Below are 18849 nucleotides of genomic sequence, written 5' to 3' on the forward strand. Positions count from 1 at the left end.
GCCTCTCCGAGGCAGCTTCAGGGTGGAGTAGTTGTGAACCTTGGAGTGCAGTAGGCTTTCAGAGAAACTTGGGTAGGATTTGTTATAATGAAGGACACTTTCTAGTCTGCCATTGAAGAGACCTCTAGAGACCTGGGGCTCTCTCTCTTCAATCTGCCAGGATGAGTTTGTCTGCACAGAGCATGTATATTTTTATTCTGTGCTGTTGCCAAACACATGCCATTTGGCTAGGGCAGAGATGCACAACAAGAATTTTTTGTGTCATTTCTTTCTTCTCTCATCAGTAGAAGCACTTTTAATCTAAAACCAAAACTGCTGGCCAGTTAAACGCTGGACAAATCAACTATTTGCCACATTATAACACATTTACAGACCCAGAGCCCCCACAGTGCAGTTACTTAAACTCCCTTCCCACGCAGTGCCAGCTGTACTGGGAGCTGGGCAGGCTCCAGAATGAAGAGATTTGTGCGGGAAGGTCTGCCTGCCCTGCAGCCCTCTCTGTCTAAAGTGGGAATGGTGATGGCCACCAGTGGTCCAGTTAAATTAATGCAGGATGACACCTGCTACTAGTGTTGGTTTTGGATTGTTATACAATGCATAAGGGGAAAAGTATAAAAATATTTTGCAGAGAGCATGGTAAAAGCATGTTGCAAGCTCGGTGGCAGTGTTCCCCCAGTGCTTTGATCTAGTGGACAGCTGTTAACCCTTAGTGTTTCTGGCAAACTCCCATGCAACACTTTTGGCCTTCTGATTCAGAGCACTGTGAAAAGATCCAAGTGGTCTGCTGCGGAATGGCTGCTCTGGATTAGAGCTGACACCTGCTCTTGAGAAAGCAGCCTCTGAGAGGCGCTACTGCCCAAAATTAGGGCCTCTGTGAAAATCAGTACTGTTTTCCAGTACAGGATGGTTTCACTTTTCCTTCACATCCTGTGTTCAGATATAATCTGTTTTGCTTCCCGAGTTTTGTTTGTGTGAAAGTTGTGAACTTGTTTAGAATTTATCAGCTGCTGGACACTCCCCACTGTAGTTAATGTGTTTCTTCTGTTGCTTGCTCTGATTCACTGAAACTATCCAGGCCTGAGGAGTAGCCATTCCTTTTAGCAATGAAAGGTCCCGTGCTTTTTATTTAATATTTAGCTCCTTGCCAAAAGCTTGGCCTTCAGGGTCAGCATGTAATAACTGCAGAACTTGCTTCAAGTGAAGTTTTGTCTTTTGTACCTCCCTCTCATAAGCCTGTCTTTTGGCTGACATGCTCTTAAAGAACTTCAAATGTTGAGCTGCCCATAGGGACCGTAAGAAATTAGGGAATGCATTCACATCCTTACCAAAAAGTATGTGAAACCTGAGACAACCCATATGTTGGCAAACATGCAGATGGATAAGCACCATTAGCCTTAAGGTGTTTGTGTTTTAGAAGCAAATAGTGCTTAGCTAGCACAAGCCTGGCCTAAATTTCACTGTTTCTTAGTCAAGCCGAGCCCAGGTGTGATCTGAAGTTGGGAGGGATTTTCAGAAGACTTCATTGGTCTTCTGCTTTAGGGACTTGTTTACACTGGTGAATTTTCATCAGTGTAGCTTGGTTAACAAAATCTTTTCCACTTCCTATATAGTGAAAAGCCAGTGGCATCCAAATGTATTGAGACCCAGTTCCCCTTCCTTCCATGCTGCTTATGGCAAGGACTGTGATGGGCAAGGCTGTTCTCCCTTCGTTCAAAGCAGAAGTAAGGCACATGCCCAGTGCTTTAAAGCAGGTGAATGAGCAAAGCAGCTTGTTCCTGTCAGGCAGAACAGGGACAGAGGGTTGCCGTGGGATGAAACTGGTCAGCAGGCTGCGAAAAAGACCTTCATCAGATTTGTGAAACTGAGGCAAGCTCCTGTTTCTGGATTTTCAGGCTTCCGTCTTGCTTGGTTAAAAACTCAAGTTGATATGAATTGCACAAATGAGCAGGAGCGGGTAGGATGAGAAATCACATTTGTCCTGCCTGTCTACAAGTTGGGTTTCCTGCAGAGCTGTAATAGCCACCACCTTAAAGGCTTTGGGGTTTCAAAGGGTCCCATGTAACTAGCTGCTCTCGTGCTTCAGAGGATGCTGCTGACTCTCAGTACAGTTTTTGGAGTTGTGTTAAGCCTTCTGCTGAAGTCCTCTGCTGGAACACAACAGAATTATGATTCGACTGAGATTCATGTGAGGCGGAAATGTGAGGGGCAAAAGTCTGTCTCCCTTTCCTGGCACATGGGGGAAGTGACATGGCTGCTTGTATAGGTGACAGCGGCAGTAGCAAGACAGCGTATTTTACACTGCTGTAAATATGTAGCATGAAAAAACAGCTTACAAGAATACTTACTGCTTGTGCTGCTTATGCCAGTTTGAGGCTGAGGCTTCTTCTGTAAGGGATGAAAGCTACTGCTTATCCAGATGATGCCTTCCCACATTACGGCGCTGTATTTGGCAGCCCTTATTAGCATCTTATTTACTTTTCCAGCGCCTTGGGGACTGTGTAATGTTCATGGGGAGAAATATCACTGCAGATTGTATCTACTGCATCTTCCCCCCCCTTTGCTCCCCCCCCTCCCCAAGTTACTCTCTGCGGGGATGACAGAAACAAATTTTGGGTTCTGTGCTGCAGGAGCTGTACTGCCAGTGCCCTCTGGTGTCAGCATGTGATGTATGGGCTGGGTCGGGAGAGGCTCTGGCTCCCACACAGGATTTGTGTTAGACTTGAGGATTTTCTGCCACTCTAGGTCAAGGCCATTTGTTGCTGTTGCTGTGCCTTCACCTGAACAGCTTTAGTACATGCCTGCTAAATTCAGTCAGCAGATTCAATTTAATGGTGTGAATACTGAGGTAGGAGGCTTTAACGAAGATGTCAGTCTTTCATTCTTACCCCCTTTTTTCTTTCTTCTCCCCAGCCTGAGAATTTACTACTGGCAAGTAAATGTAAGGGTGCTGCTGTCAAACTGGCTGACTTCGGACTGGCTATAGAAGTCCAGGGAGAGCAGCAGGCCTGGTTTGGTAAGAGTGTTTGAGCTTTCCCACTTTCGCTCCCCCCTTACCTGGTGGCTGGTCGAGTTGCACGCTCCCTGAGTACTTTCTCTCAGCTCTTCCAGCACGCTTGTGTGTATTTAGCATTGCTGCTTCCTTTCCAAGCATCTCAGCCTCTGGGTCCTTGGGCACGAGCCTAGGTGCAATACAGGAAAGAATATGATAAATAAAGACAGAAAACACGGCTGTGTATTTCTCTATTTTTCTTCTCGGTTTACAGTAGATGCTAGTGTCAGAGATGAATGCAGCTGCTAAGTTTAGACCCTGATCTGAACTTTCCTATTGCTCAGGAGTGTAGACATCTGGAATTTTGTTTGGTCATTTTACAGAAATGCATTTGACCTGGCCTTCCTCAGGCATGTTTGGATCTGGCCGTATCTTTGTTTAGCTAAAACATAATTAGAAATGAGACCTTCTCAGGCTAAGCATCAGCTCTGAGACTCTGCAGTGCTGTGGACATACTGGAGAGATAGCTGCTTCTCCTGGACTGCCCACACCATTTGGCAGTCAGATGTGTCCCCTCTGTGTCTTGTGTTTTCAAACTCCAAGCCATTATATATAACAATGATATAAGGCCTGGCATACAAGTTTGTGCCCAGCTGGTTGACATGGTCCCTCTTTCTTTTCTGTTTTTCCTGCGATACATAGACACTCGATCCCATCTGATTTTCTTTTTTTTTTTTTTCTTTTTTCTTTTCTCTTTCTGTTGTTTTACCAAGAGGTAGCTCTAGCAAATATGAGATGAAGGGTGGGAAATGGGTTTTGGAATTTGTTGGTTGCCACTAGTGGATTTTGTGATACGGCAAGGTCTCTTCTGCTTGGGTACCGTTAAGTACTTCATGTCATCCATTTCCTGGCAGGGTTTGCTGGCACTCCAGGCTACCTCTCCCCTGAAGTCTTAAGAAAAGATCCTTATGGAAAACCAGTGGATATATGGGCATGTGGTAAGATTCTGTCAAAATGTTTTATACTTAAACAACACCGTTTCATGTAGAAGAGCAATTCCTTATAACCTATTGCTGGGAGGGTGCGCAGTGCTCCTTCTTATTGGGTGGAGAGATGAAGGCACACTTGAGGATAAGCACCTTGTGTAGATGGAGTTAATATTGGAGCCTGAACTCATTTGATTCTGGCTCCTAATCCCTTCCTTAGGCCATCTATCAGATGTTTGAGACTCAAGAGATAGGACCTGTCTATGCTTTGCAGAGTCAGTTGTTTAGATAACTGTAGCAATTTCCTATTACACTTAACTATGTAGAAGATGCAATACTGAAGAGATCTGAATTTTTTTAAAAGGAAAAAATGAAGTGTAAATGTATCTGGGACCAATAAGTTTAAAGATATGGGATAGCAGTGTTGCCTGACATGGACTAAATGGCAGGCCAGGAGTGTTAGCTTTGTCAGTGGCGTTTTTGTCCCAAGACCATGCACAGTAAGCGTCTAAAAACCTAGTCCTTCCAAAAAAGTCCTTTGCTGCCCAGCAACCCCAGGGGATGTGGCTTCATTTTATTCTGAGAGCAGCTGGGAGTTGTGGCTCACCAGCCACGATAGTCAGAGGAGGGTAGAAGAACATCATGCACCTTGTTCTAGCTCCTGGCAGCTGGCATTAAGAGCTGAACATGAAGTACCAGGGTGAGGTTCAGCAGAGGAGAGGTTTGTACTGTCTTTTTCTACCTTGGAAGGCTAAATATGATGGCAAATGAAGATATAGAGCAATCATTGCCTTGGGGACTGTCAAGAGGGAAGGAAGAGGGGCTGAAGGAATAATTGGCGTATTAGCCTAACCATAGTGTATCTGTGTCTCTCCCTCCCAGGAGTGATTCTGTACATATTACTAGTGGGGTACCCTCCCTTTTGGGATGAAGATCAGCACAAACTCTATCAGCAGATCAAAGCCGGAGCCTATGACGTAAGGGCACTTTCTTGCTGAGTACCTGCATGGATGTAGAAGCCATCCAAAACATGGCACTATCTTACTTGGTGTCCAGCAGCAGGCCCCAAGCTACTGTGCAAAGTGATGTTTGGCGTGTTCATACACCTTGTTGTCTTCACTGCCTGGGATACAGTCCTGTTTGGGGCTACTGAAAGGATATGTGGAAAGCATCGCAGTGGGCACCGAGACGTTGCTGGTCATTAGGGAAATGCAGAGCTGGAAATGCAGTGGTGGGAAGTGGTGTCTTCTAGTGCATTTACCGCAAAGTGCTGTGGACGTAGCCAATGCTGACTCTCTCAGGGGAGCAGAGGGAAGGTAGAATGAAGAGGCCTGTCTTTATCAAGGCCTAATTAAAAGTATGGGGAAGTATTCTGTAGAATAATAGCTTAAATTATGGCCTCTGGTCTCCTCAGTGCCATAGTGGAATTTCTTCCAGCCATGGAGAGCGTGGAGCCCAGTGAGAAGACTGAATGGCAGGGACCTTTGGAGGGGTGGCTTTGTGGTAGGGATCAGCGTGGTGGGTTGGAGGCTCTGGTAGAAAGCCAAGCAGTTCATGGAACAGTTCTCAGAGCATGGCAAAACTGAGGTGTAAAAAGGTGCCTGAAGGAGAGGAATAGCAAGGAGGTTAGTGCTGGGGAGCAAAGGTGGTGTAAAATGTGGTTTGGGTACCACAGCTTGAATGTTTGGCATAAATCCTGCCATGTAAAGAGAGGTGTGGGAGGGAAGAAGGAACTCCTGGAAATCCTAGCTCAAAGCCTGTGGGCATGAATATCAAGAGGAAGTTGGGGAGTTCATTTTGTAGGCTGTTTTGTGGTTTATATTTAAAAAAAAAAAAGGGGGCGGGGGGGAAAGCGAGGGTTCTGCTGGACCCCAGTTACCTCCCAGCTTCTGTGCCTGAGACCCTGAGAGCGGCTGTACTGCTGAGAACAAAGGTCTGCCTAACCCCGTGTCCTGGCTCAGTGGCTTCCTGAGTGAAAGGAAGGTGATGTCTTTGTACTTGATAGCCTTAAATGGACTTGTGTTCGTCTCTTGCCTTCCCGCCCCTCTTGTTTCTATGTTGCTTGTTCTCATTTGAAGTGTTTTTGCACTAATTATATCGATGGAGATTTTCAAAGCACTTCAGGGGTTAGATGTCTTAACTCTTTCTGTAAGTCATGAGGAGTGAAGTGCCTGATGCCTCCTATCTACCTGCTGTTCTTGAATTCTTACCTATAATGAACAAGTCCCAGTAGATTCTTCCCCTGTTTTGCCTAGTAGAAAACAGCTCAGGTTTTACTGGTGTACCTGCCCCTGGTGTCCTTAGCCCAGCACCAAGTATGCACTGGACTGGTCTGTTGTTACCTCTTGAGGAAGTGGCAACTGTGAATTGGACTTTGTGCTGTTGGGTAGGGGGTTTGCAAGGCATTACCACGAATACTTCAGAGTTCGGGTGGGGAGAAAGTGTCCTGGCTGAAAGCTCAGTATCATAATTTTTGAGTAGTCTCTTGCAACGTTTGCAGAACAAATTGTGTAATGCCTTGCTGATGCCTGAGAACGCAGAAATAAGATTATATGCAAATCAAATATGGTGGGTGTGTTTTTATGACCCAACTGAACAAAGCACAAAATGCAGGAGAAAAGAGATGGGATAAACTTTTTCTAAATGTTGTAGTACTGTAAGGAAATGTTCTCAGGACAGATCAATCCCCCCCCCCCGCTTAAATACAGGGGACTTTTATCCCAACAGCACATTTATCTTTGTGTTCTCAAATTCACCTGTATTTGTACAGTAGATTCATAGGAGTGAGGCGTACTGCATTTAAACTCAGCATGGTGTCATCTATACCACATGCAAGCATCTGGAGGATGGCGTAAATATGTCATCTTTATCATTACTGGAATTATAGGAGAGAGCAGTTACCCTTCATGGATGATCAGCAACTGAAAATCCTTGAGATTCTTTTCTTTGTAGCCATGCTTCTGTATTCCCATCCACTATTAAATCTCTCTTGCTCCTCAAGTAATGATTTCTGGTATGGTAGATGCTTGCTAACAGCTTGCTGGTGGGTTGCTACACCTAAGTGACTGGTAGTGTTCCAGGATATTGTGCTTTATGGTGGGAAAAGTATACCTGATGGGATGTTCTCTGTTAGCGGTTTTCGCTTTCACGAGGTTTTGCTGTAGTTAAGTGTGTGTGATTTTTTGCATATGCTGTTACAGCTTTTTAGCGTGCTGGAGAAAGAGCAAGGTGGGGTAAAAAAAGATAGTGCTTGTGTTTTTCATGTCAGAACTCAGTTAAAAAGATCTGTGACTTTACTTTTTTGACTGTCACATGTGAAAGAAATTCAAAGGTCTGAGTGATTCCTAAAAGGCTTTTAAACTGTTAATCTTCCTGCCTATGTCTGGTGAATGGTACAGGTGTGTCCTGCTGTCTGGTACCATTCATTTGCTGGATTCTGTACGATTTTCGTTCAGCGTGGATTTTTCACAAAAATTGATGGTTTTTGCAAATACGTTGGGCCTGGTATCAAAAGGGCAAAAGCTGGAATTCAGCTGTGTAGGAGGGAGAATCTCTTCTGCTAGTAGAAGATACTTTCAGTTCATCATCTGTTCCTTCTTCCTCTTTCAGTTCCCATCACCTGAGTGGGACACAGTGACTCCTGAAGCAAAGAATTTGATCAACCAGATGCTGACGATAAACCCAGCAAAGCGCATCACAGCTGACCAGGCTCTCAAACATCCATGGGTCTGTGTAAGTTTTTCCCTCTATTATGGATTGATTTGTGGTTTACCCTGAACTGACATGTCAAGAAGACTTAGCTGCAGAGGAGCCCAGAATATTTTAAATATTTCAAAATGTGATTTCTTTGGAGGCTGACCTTTAACAAGCCAACTTTGTCATGCTGTGGTGCTTTTATTGCCACTGTAGGAAAAAATAATCTCTTATTCTTTTAGAAGTTTTGTGAATGTCCATAGTTTCTGGTTTTCCCCACATCTCCTCTTGCAATCCATATCATCCTAAAATGTCAGATGGAGTTTGGCATCAGACAAAATATTTTAGTTCTTCATCTCTACTTCAGTTTATTGCATTGCATCTTTGCAACGTTGGAACATTTCTGCTCTGCTGCAGCTTAACTGGCTGTAAACCTGAAATCAGCGAAAAATCTTTTGCTGTTCTGTGTATGTAGTTTCTGCCTTGCCAGACCCCACACATGAGTATTTTTCATCTTTTGCAAAGCTGGCAAGGAAATCCCAGAATGCAGCTGGGAGTGGGTGTAGGGGAGGGCAGCAATGGTGCACTTTTATCTCTGCAGGATGAAATAGTTCCACCTAAGTCTAACCAGATGCTCTTGTAATACCATAGCATACTTCTGCTTTCTAGGATGTGTCTAGTGTGTTCCTTCGCTCGTTTTTTCTTGAGAAACTGTGGTGGTTTTTTCCCTCCGCCACAAAACAACAAATTAGCAATTTAAACTTACTTGTGTGAACATCTGTGTAACAGGAGTGTAGTGTCTGCTGTAAAGTGATGCAAGTTCCTTGAAAACTTCACATTGGCTGAGACTTTGCGTATCTGTTTGTTTTTTTTTCCTCCTTGCATGCTTGTAATCAATAGCCGTTCCTGTATATTTAACTTTTGTCCCAATGCCTGTAACCAAAGCTGTATGTATTACGATAGCTCGCTCCCTGTGGCAACACAATATAGAACGGTTCAAGAGGGGCTTTCCTTCCCTGAGTTATGGGGAGTTCGATTTCACTTCACAGCCATTTCAGCCTCTCGCCCAAACTGCCTCCTGTTGAGTCTGTTTTTTCCATTTGCTCTGCAGTCTCTGTGTGTGCAACATACGTTTTCTTTCTGGAGATGTATTGCCCCCCTGAAGTAAATGGGGTAGGAAATCTTAATAGTTTTTCTGAGACACTGGGTTTCTTAGCATCACTGAACTTCTGAAGTATGTGTCCTGACTCTTTTAAGTCCACACTGAATAACTGACATCACTGTCACTCCTAAGGAGGCTGAATGAACAGTGGCCATCAAAGTTGTTAGAGAGGACAGTTTAGCTACATTCTCCCGCCACACTGCTGTGCGTACTGCAGCAGGTGACTAGCTTTGCTGACAGGATCAAAGCAGAGACTTCCCATGAAACTAGCTGAATATGAGCATGGTTTACACTTCTTTTGGGTATTGCAGATTTTTTTCCAAGCAGGAGAAAGGTAATGGAGGGTTTGTACACACTGATCTGCCAAGTTAGTCATTCACCCACTGTCCTTGTAAAGGGAATTCAGGCTTGTGGCTCTATGCAAGAGCAACAGCTACTTTGGCATTAGTCTCTGGTTTCCTCATGTGCTCTAAATGCCTGGCAGCATCAGTCTCTGGTTTCCTCACGTGCTCTCAATGACTGGCAACACTTCTGGGAAGTTCTCTTTTTGCAGCTGATGGGATCCCAGTCTACTGTGGGTGGCAGGTATGCATCACTGGCTAGAGGTTATGCTCAGGTTTTTGCATTGGTACAATAGAGCTATATGATTTTTCCTCTTACACACTGAAAATCTATTTCTGCAAAACTGATGCAAAGATGCCGAGGCCTCTGCTAGTCAAGTACTTACATTCAGGGAGTTGCCACATCCAGGAAGGCTACCGCTCACTAGTATTCGCTTACTGCTTGGAATTTTCCCTTACAGCTCTAACTAATGCAACCCAGATCTTTTCTGTAGTGCCTCTAACTCAGTCCCCCATGGGTATGCTTGTTCACTTGACTTTGACTTTGTCTTCTTACTGTCTTGATCCATTTGTGTGCCTGAGAGACAGGGAGCATTGATTCTCACCTGTACCTCAGTCATAGAGTTTCTCGGGCACAGTCCTGTAATAGCCAACCTTGACTTAATGTGTCTTGCTGTATTGGGGAGTTCTTAAGTTATGAACCGGTTGCAGCGTTTTGCAGCCATGTAGTGGTGAGAGGCTTGGCAATGTCAGCTGGCCTGTCATGGTTGCGTGCAAGTGGAGAGAACGTCCCTGGCTGATTTGGTTAGGGTATGTTCTTGATCTTTTTGCTGTTCCTGTTTTTCAGCAACGATCCACTGTCGCTTCGATGATGCACAGGCAGGAGACTGTGGAATGCTTGAGAAAGTTCAATGCTAGAAGGAAGCTAAAGGTAAGCATATGTTAGTTTGCCTTAAGTTTGTTTTTAATCCTCTGAATTTGAGGTTAATGCCTTCCTAGCAACAATATTTTTTTTATGATTAGCTCCCTAACGTTAGTGAAGTACCTTATGTGGTCCTCCAGTACAGGGTACTAAAGAAGTGTATTGAGGAGCTGGGTAGTTTCTTTCTCCGAAGCTGTAAGTTTCCCATGCCTCTTCTGCTACGCAATCACCCCTTCTGCTTCCTGCAGGAGAGTTGAAATGGAGCAACTCGTTCTTAAATTCTGGGGCTTTTAGTTCTGATCGCTGTCTGCCTCCCAGTGTATCAGTTGCTGGTAGCTAGGGCAAAGCCTCCGGCCTGTGCATGGAGCAGCTATCTGCTATTTGAAAGTTAGGAAGCAACTGTGTGTCTAAACATAACTCTCGGTGCCATTTTAGATTTCCTAGGCTATCCTGCCTGGCCTCTAGCTGCCGCCCTTGAAAGGCAGGACTCTGAGAGGTCCCGTGTCAGGTCCAACAGCCACATGTGGGAATCCTGGATACACTAGGACTTTCCAGGGTAGCATTGGGATACCTCTGCTTTGGCACCTGACACAGTGTTCTCCATGGGTCAGCCCAGCCCCTTTCTGAAGTGAGTGACGCTGTCTATTATCCCTGCTTTCTCTCCCCCACAGGGTGCAATCCTCACGACAATGCTTGTGTCTCGGAATTTTTCAGGTAAGTTCTCACTGTTCCCATCCCTTTCTTGGTTTTGTTTTGTGTGAGTGAGTCAGGGGATATTTTAACCATTTGGGGGTTGAGTAGGAGGGAAGGAAACATGCTCACAATTCATCATGGTGGTCGCTTCGTCTTGGCTGGTGACCAGTCTGAGATAGGAAGTGATTTGTTTGGGGAGGAGCACATGGCGCTGTAGTCTGGTACAAAACAGAAATAAAGTCAGCTGCCACAATCCTCTCATGATATTTTGTTATCAGGTTATTTTTGGGAAATTCTAGCTGGTGTTTGTTAGCTTTCCCATCTGAAACCAGGAATCAAGAACTCTTATTAGGTAGCAGTGATTCCTTTAGACCTGAGGCAGGGACGCAGAGCAAGTAATAATGGTGAGACTAGGGACAGGGTCTGTTTGGGTATTGTATTACTTTGACTCATCAGAAATGGGTCTGAAGCATATAGCTATTAGAGTTCTCCTTCTTGGAGTCTCAGAAGTGGTTTTCATCCTTTTAAGCTTAATAACTGGTAGCCTGGCTGCCACCCAACTGCATTACGTAGTGCACTTACTGAAAATGCAAATCTCAACATGCAAATCAGTGCTTTTTGGAAGATGATTGTCTTGGCTCAGCACATCTAGGTGATGCAGTCTTGTCTGTGTTAATTTCCATTTGGGTGGAAAACCTCTATTTGCAAGTGCTTTTGGTTTATGGGATTGTTTGCTTGCTTTACCCTCTGCCATTTTTTTTTTTCTCTTCTAAAAAGGGCAATCATTGAATGCATGAGTCAGATTTTTATTGCACCTGACTACAGTTACTTTCAAGTGAAAGTCTGCTGTATGGATTATAAGTGATGATGAATGAAATGGAAGTGTATTAATTTCAGCTGGCCATTTACTAATGGTGGATACCAATACTTACATTCTGGGTGATGTCACAATAAACTTCTAATCGGAATGAAAACCTCTGAAATGATCATCCCAGCATCCACAGTGCGCATTCATGCATACATTCTTTTGTGAAATCGAGGCAGTGTTTTTAACCTCCTGTATGGTGATTTAAAATAAAAAATTAAAGGATGTGAAGTCAAGCTACAGTTGAGGGACAATCCTCAGCAACTTCAGAATGGTTTTTCCTTGGTTCTTGCTTTCAGGTGAACCTGTGCCAATATGTCAAGGACTACTTGTGGCTACAGCAATTTCTCTTTACTGCATTTTGGATAGTTTGGCCTTAAAGGGACAGAATGATTTTCTCCATTCACCTGTCCCAGGATTGTGCTATTACAGGACTTAAAAATTATACATTGTTTTCGGAGAATGATTCTGAAATAACTGTTTGAGGAGCTATGGCACAACAACAGGGCTTCCGCAGGACTGTATGAAACTTAACGTTTTCTTGGGCTTTCTGCTAGTGTGAACGGTTTTTTATCTATTCACACGGCTATTTTTTATTTCACTTAATTGATGATTCTGAAATAGTCAGGGGTTTTATTTTTTTTAAACAGCAGTTTTAGATTCATTTTTAGTCTGCAAATGTTGTCACTTCTAATGAAGCTGCAGAAGTGCTTGGTTAAGAAAATCTCCTGTGGCCCAGATTTTGAGTACATGAAATGCCTGAGAGAAGGGTTCTCCTTAATGGTGTGTGACCTATACATCCACTTACTCCCTGAGCTAGTATCGAGGAGGAAAAGGCTTGCTCTGCTCATTCTTCTCTGTCTCAAGGGCTGAAGCTGCTGGATCCGCTTCAGTTAACAGCTGAAGAAAAGGAAATCCTAGGTGGCCCATAGTGAGTGCGGGGTTCTCAGTACCACTGAGTTCTGCTTTGAATATAACCTGTGATCCCACATAATGAGACGCTCTGAAAAACTCTCCGGAAAGAAATGTTGTGAATTTAGATGCAAAGCATTTATAGCCTCTGCGGATAGTAGCTATTCCTAATATTTTGATGTGTTTTGAAAGTGGGGAGATCAGCTACTCTTGTTTTCTTTGCAGGACTGTGTGTAATATGAGCTTGACTTTTCTTTATGATTATTGTTTTTTAATTTACTTAGTTTTTTTAATTGCTGCAGTTGGAATACATAAATCTGCTGGAATTGAAGAATAAGTGCATACTAACTGAAAGTAAAAAGTTAGAAAGTCCATGTGGGAACTTTGGGTAGAGCTCAGATGTGAGAGACCTGTCAGATCGTGACAGGTCATCTAACCGCGCTTGAAAAGTTCTGAAATAGTACTTGTTTCTTTCCCTAAAGACCTTAAGGGGTTTTTATTTTCTCTAATTGGTTGACACTGTTTTGTGAGCCTCTAAAAGCCCCGTTCCCAGCAGACGTCCCAGAATCCCTGTCTGGGGATGAGATCTTCTAAAAGCTTCTTCACAGATGTTTTGAACCAAGAGGAAAATGAAGACTCATGTGACCCTGGTATCAATTAATTAGGTGTGATAGTACTATCTGCAGGAAATATGAGAAGACTTCTCTAATCCTGTTGTCATTACTATCTCCTGTCACACAGTTTGTTATGTGGAGTTCCTTCATTTGACAATGTGGTTTTAGCTTGTGACAAATTGTATGCTTAAAGAGTCTGTAGCAGTACTCTTTCTCTTTTTTTCCCATCGAAAAATCTTACTTTTTACAAAGGAAAAAAAAAAAGTTTCTGTTCTTCTGTGAGTAATCTGTTGCTTGCTAGGTGCCTTTTGCCCCAGGTCAGTTCCTAAAGATAAAGGAATGTGTTCTGGCTCCTTTCCCCAGTTATGGTATATTCAGCAATTTAATATTGGCTGTCTGTGGTTCTTTTTAGAAGATTGTCTCTTAGGTCAGCTGTAGGCTATTTGTTAAAAGCAGATAGAGTTGCACTCCTTTCAGTGTAAGTCAGGAAATTGAGACCTGGTTATAATAAGGGGTTTCCAGCTTCTGTCCACACTCTGGTAGGTATTCAGCCACCTGTGAGAGAGAACATTGCAAACTAAACTTTGCTGTGGGATCTTTAGAGTCACACCAGGGTATACACAGGATGATCTGGGTGCTCGCTGGTGGCTTTTGATGTTCAGGTGATCCAAGCAAACACTGATCTCATCTGCATTCATTTACAGAAGTACAGTCAGGTAAATCAATTGGTTAGATCATTTGCTAGAAACTCCTAAATCACCTTCTGAGAAGGAAGTGTAAATCTATTACTAGGAGAAAGTTGGCAAGGTTTTCAGAGATTCCTAATAGCTGCAGTATTTAAGTGTGCCTGGACTCATTTATGTAGATAAAACTCTGTAAGTAGGCCTGCTATAAACTGAGTGAAAGGATGGACAAGATTCGTTTTCATCTTAGAAACAGCCATCTTCACAAAGTGCTGAGAAGTGGCTTTTCCTCATAAGTTAATTTTTATGCAAGACTTACAAGTGGACTACATGAAATTCTTAGCACTGTTTTCCTAACTGGATTGCAACTGTTAATTTGGGGAGGAGTTGTTCGACAAGCTTTCACACTATGAAATTCACTTCCCTCAAGTGGTTCAGCGCAAGTCCTGTGTGCTACCCTGTGTTCAAAACAGATCCTAAGGCAGGCATTGCAGGTAATTAAGCCTTATGCCTGAAACCTCTATCTTTAACTGATGCTGAGCTTTTTTCTTGGGAGTTATCACTGCTTGCTCAAGTCAGTTTTGTGAGGGAGCTATTATGGCAGCTTGTGACAATAGCTGGAATTCATTATGTGTCTTTACAGATCCTTATTAACTCTCCAATGTGAAGTTTGGGGGTTTTAACTAGATAGGTGAGGTTGAGAGAGGCTGGAGGCAGATCCAGGGAGCAGAGTGCTTTCTAACTAAGTAAAGAAGGGATGAATATGCCTGTGCATGTTTGGTGTAACCTGTACAGAGATTTTTTTGAGCTGACTAAAGAGCAAGAAGAAGGAAATAAAACAAATACTGAAGTGGTACTGAAATATTTCACTGTCCTGTTATACCTGCCTTCCAGAAGTGCTTGTGAAATTGAATTTTTGCTGGTTTGTGTGTGTATACATATATATATTTATACTCAGATTGGAATTTGGGTTCTTTCCTTTAACCAAAGTAAAGTTAAAATTGTGTGAGTAATGTATTTGAAGTTTCTGCTGTGTTGTGTTATGTATTAGCCTGACTCATGTGAACACTAACCTCCTGGTGCGAATTCAAAGGATGAAAATACGGAGGGGAGAAATTTATCAAGATGTTTCCAGAGAGCTTTGAATAAATGAGTATGAGATCACTGAGAACCACGTTTCCCAAGCAGAAGATGAGGTCACATTTAATGAAAAATTAAGTTGTTAAGTGATTTCCCTGTATCTACTAAGTTGCTTAAGAAACAGTCAGGGGTTTCAGAGAATGGTGCTCAACTACTATAGTGTGGACCTGCTGAAGTAGTCTACTTCAGTAAGTAAACTTCCGTTTTGCAGCTTCCCAGAATCACATGGATTTCATTGCTGCATTTAAATGTTTATCACTATGGCCTGAGAGTCTAATTTATCATCAAAAGTGGATTTAAATTATTATAATAATTGCCTGTACTTTTATCTTCCTCTCCCTAAAGTTCAGGAGAACTCTGTGAATGCCTTTTCTTGTGGTGTTTGCCCTTTACCCCTTCATTTCTTGGTTTGTCAGGATATGGAGTTTTTGTAATACTGCAGGAGAGGTGCGCTCATATTTTTATCAACTCTTGAATTTGAGACAGACTGGGGCATTCAGGCTCGAAAGTCTAGGAGCTGTGTCCAGAGTGTTTTGACTCTTTAAGGCCGTGCTCCTGTTTGTGTGTGTACACATGCATACCTGCAAAGAGAGTGTCTTTCAGGATGTGAAATTTCTGCATTGGCAGGAAGGTGTTTGAAAACATTAATTGAAACGTCACAAACTATCAGGCTGGTTCCTGGTTTTTGGCTTTTTGTACATAGTCTTGCTGGAGAATGTTTCGGTTTTCTGAGGCTGGCAGAGGCGAAAAAAGCAGAAGGAAATCACCTGGCTCCCACACAGTTTCTCCGTTATTCACTAGTGGGAGAACTGGGAGCTCTGTGGCTCATGCCAAGAGGACACCACTGGGTCGTGTATTTCAGGCTTTAGTTTTAATGAATGCTCCCTCTTCTAATCTTTCTCTGAAAACCGCTGGGGCATGTCTGGGAGATGGGGGTGCATCTTCAAACACGGTCTGCCCTTGAGATTTTCACAAAGCATTGGAAGTATGTGCACAGTGTTAGGCATTGGCTGTGCCTGATGAGATGAATTGGATACGAAAGAGGGTGTCTGCTATGTCTAGAGATCCTATGGGTCCAGATCACATAAAGGCTCGCATTGCGTAATGGTTTGGGTTTTTCACCTGCTTTTCTACCTGGTTCTACCCTTCTCTCTCTGCTTGTTTTAAAAAAAGTGTTTTGAAGTGTCTGACTGCTTTTCATGGCCCTTTGTTTATCCTGTAGTAGTTCTTTGAACAGAATCACTCTAGTCTGTGGAAGAATAGAAGCCCTCATGGAAGGCTTTTCATTGAGGGGGGAAATGTTAAATGTTGCTGCTTGTCTGTTGCTAGGGTACATTTCTGGAACAGTGGTGGTGTTTAGGGGGCAGAGGGAGTTAATAGCAAAGCAGGATTAATAAAAAAATAAAAATCAACTTTTCAGCAAGAGAAAGAGTCCACGTTGTAAATTCTGCCAGGCAGTTATCCCATGCAAATAGATTGTCTTGTATTGGTCTCTCAGTGCATAGCCTTCCTGTGCAATTGCTATTGCAACATGTTCCCATAGCAAGTCACTGGAGAATCTAAGAGAAAGGGTCTGCTGAGACAGAAACCAAAGTGAGGGTGGAGAACGCAAGACAACTCCCCTCTCTTCTGTGAAATCACTCTGCTGTGTTTAAATGGCCGCTGCTAGAGTGACTTGTGCCTAAATAGCCATCACGGCAGAGAGTTAAGCATCAGTCTTTGCTCTATCTTGTCCTTAATAAATAGATGTTCTTGGAGTTACACTGCATTCGTGGGCATTGTTTGTAATGGTAGCCAGAGGTGCCTTCTTCGTGGCTACATACTGACTCTCAGTTGGTTTGTGGTGAGCCCCAGAAGTGACATCAAATTGCGAATTAGTTAATCTGACTTTCTTTGAACTGAGAATATGAGGATGACAAGCTGCAACTCTATGTCATTAGGAGTTTTGTGTTGGTATGATACGATTTTTAATTTAATAATCAAGTCTCAGCAAAGTCCAAAATTCTTCGTGGTGTAAGTGCTTATATTTAGAAGCTGGGTTATCTGTTAGACTAGCATCATGAGTTAGTCAGGCTTAACAAAAGCAACCTTAGTGTTATCCCCGCATCCCAAAAAATACTCTCTGGAAGCTTAACCAAGATGAGAAATGTAACTGAGATTTGACAGCTGGGGACAGGGCAAACCCAGGGCAGGCTGGGCAAAGGGCTGTTCTCTCTGGAAGAGGAGGAGTGGGGCTGGCAGGGGTGGAGGCACTATCCATGGCTGTGTTTGGAGTGGGTATTTCAGTCCCTCTTGGAAATTTCCTCCTCCACCGCCCCCCTTGGCTCTGGTACATCCAGAGTGTCTAGTGTTTATTGCTGATGAGTTCAGCATTAGGGATTTGTGTTTCTGCCAGGAGCGTGGTCCAGAGCCCAGGCTGTTTTCTATGGAGGTCAAAACTGGGAAATGTGGGAAGAGGGAGGGTTATATGGGGGGTGTGCAGGAGAGGCCTTTTGTGTTTCTCTTCAGAGATTAACTGGAGGGTGTCCTGTTAAACCAGGAACAGAACTGTGCTTTTAAGCTACCGGGTTAGCAGTGTGTGCCTTTGTATTGCTTCATTATAGAGGAGCTGTTAACTCCACTGAAAAGAGGGAATTTAATCCCTTTAACGTTTAGAGGAAGTGGGAAGGATGGTGAAAATAACTATTAGTATCTCATGTCTGGAAAACTGCAGAGCATGGGTACAAGATCATTTCCTGAACAGTGAAGAATCTACCTTCATGTGTCCTTGGATTTTCCCCTTCTGTTGTCTCTTTGCTAAGCTGCATGTGGTGCTGCCTGTCTTCTAAAATGATTGTTACAGGAAGTCTTGTCTGTTGCTTGTTGCAGAAATTCCACTTGCATCCCCTTTAATTTCTGTCTCATAACAAGTACAGGTTGACCTGTGGGTAAATCTGCATGCCTCCCTTTTGTTTGCAGTGTCTGCAGTCATCTTTGCACGTGAATGCATTTCGTGGGCTCTCCAGTTGTCCTCACAAACCGCAGTACGATGCATGAGCTAAATACACCACAGACCGAGTTTCCTTCTGCAGCGCTGGGGTGCCGACAGGCCTGTGGGAGAACAGGGTGTGCTGTGCGGCGGTACGAGCAGGGGAGGGGGCTAGACGGGCAGGCTGCGCTGGGGAGCACTGGGTCAGTATTACACGGTGCTGGGCCACACGGAAGGGCTCTCAGCTGAATTTGTTTTAATGCCGTAGAACGTGATTTTAGCTGTCTTTTGTCCACAAAGACAAATGTGAGCTTCTGGGGAAACCGCAGAAAGTGTGAAAAACGTTGCGTCCCAGTTTGTGTCTGGGTCGTTCCCAGGACATATGGTGGTGCTGTTTCCCTTCTCTGATTTTTTTTTTTTCACTTAAGGTATGTCCCGTTTTTGATATTTGTTAAGTTGCAGAATCCTTTACTCCTTCTGAGGTGTTGTAAGGCCATAACAGTTTCTTGTTTTCAACAGTTGTTGTGAGATGCCTTGATGTATGTGTGGTATAAACGCTGGACCCCTTTTTGACCCCATGGTCACCTTTGTTCTCCTTCTCACTTGCATGTGGAATCAAGTTGGTCTCCTTCATCATGCCTTGAAGGTGGCAAGAACTTATCTGTTAGGTTCAGTCTTGCAGTGCTTTAGTATGTGTACACTCAGCAAAGAAACTGTTGCAGGGCAGATGAGTTGCTCGGGACTTTTTGTCTGCCCACCTTTATGTGTGCACATTGGAGCATTGTGTTTTGACACATCGCATTCAGAAAACCTCTGCACGAGGCTCTTCGGTGTTCTTGGGTGGTTTCTGAGAGCAGAAATGAAGACAAATTTCTGATCTG

At 43.6% G+C, this 18849-nt stretch overlaps 1 protein-coding gene across 12 annotated transcripts in view; it reads left to right on the forward strand.

Moving 5' to 3' along the window:
- The window catches only part of CAMK2G (calcium/calmodulin dependent protein kinase II gamma), a 123124-nt gene that overhangs the window by 73688 nt on the left and 30587 nt on the right, over window positions 1-18849 (forward strand). For all 12 annotated transcript variants that reach the window (XM_076338474.1, XM_076338477.1, XM_076338476.1 and 9 more), the window contains exons 7-12: window positions 2911-3013; window positions 3904-3987; window positions 4858-4952; window positions 7585-7707; window positions 10019-10102; window positions 10765-10807. In XM_076338474.1, the coding sequence (XP_076194589.1) occupies window positions 2911-3013; window positions 3904-3987; window positions 4858-4952; window positions 7585-7707; window positions 10019-10102; window positions 10765-10807 (532 nt within the window). The remainder of the gene's footprint in view (window positions 1-2910; window positions 3014-3903; window positions 3988-4857; window positions 4953-7584; window positions 7708-10018; window positions 10103-10764; window positions 10808-18849) is intronic.

This window comes from Aptenodytes patagonicus, chromosome 5 (genome assembly GCF_965638725.1).
Source record: "Aptenodytes patagonicus chromosome 5, bAptPat1.pri.cur, whole genome shotgun sequence".
NCBI lineage: Eukaryota > Metazoa > Chordata > Aves > Sphenisciformes > Spheniscidae > Aptenodytes > Aptenodytes patagonicus.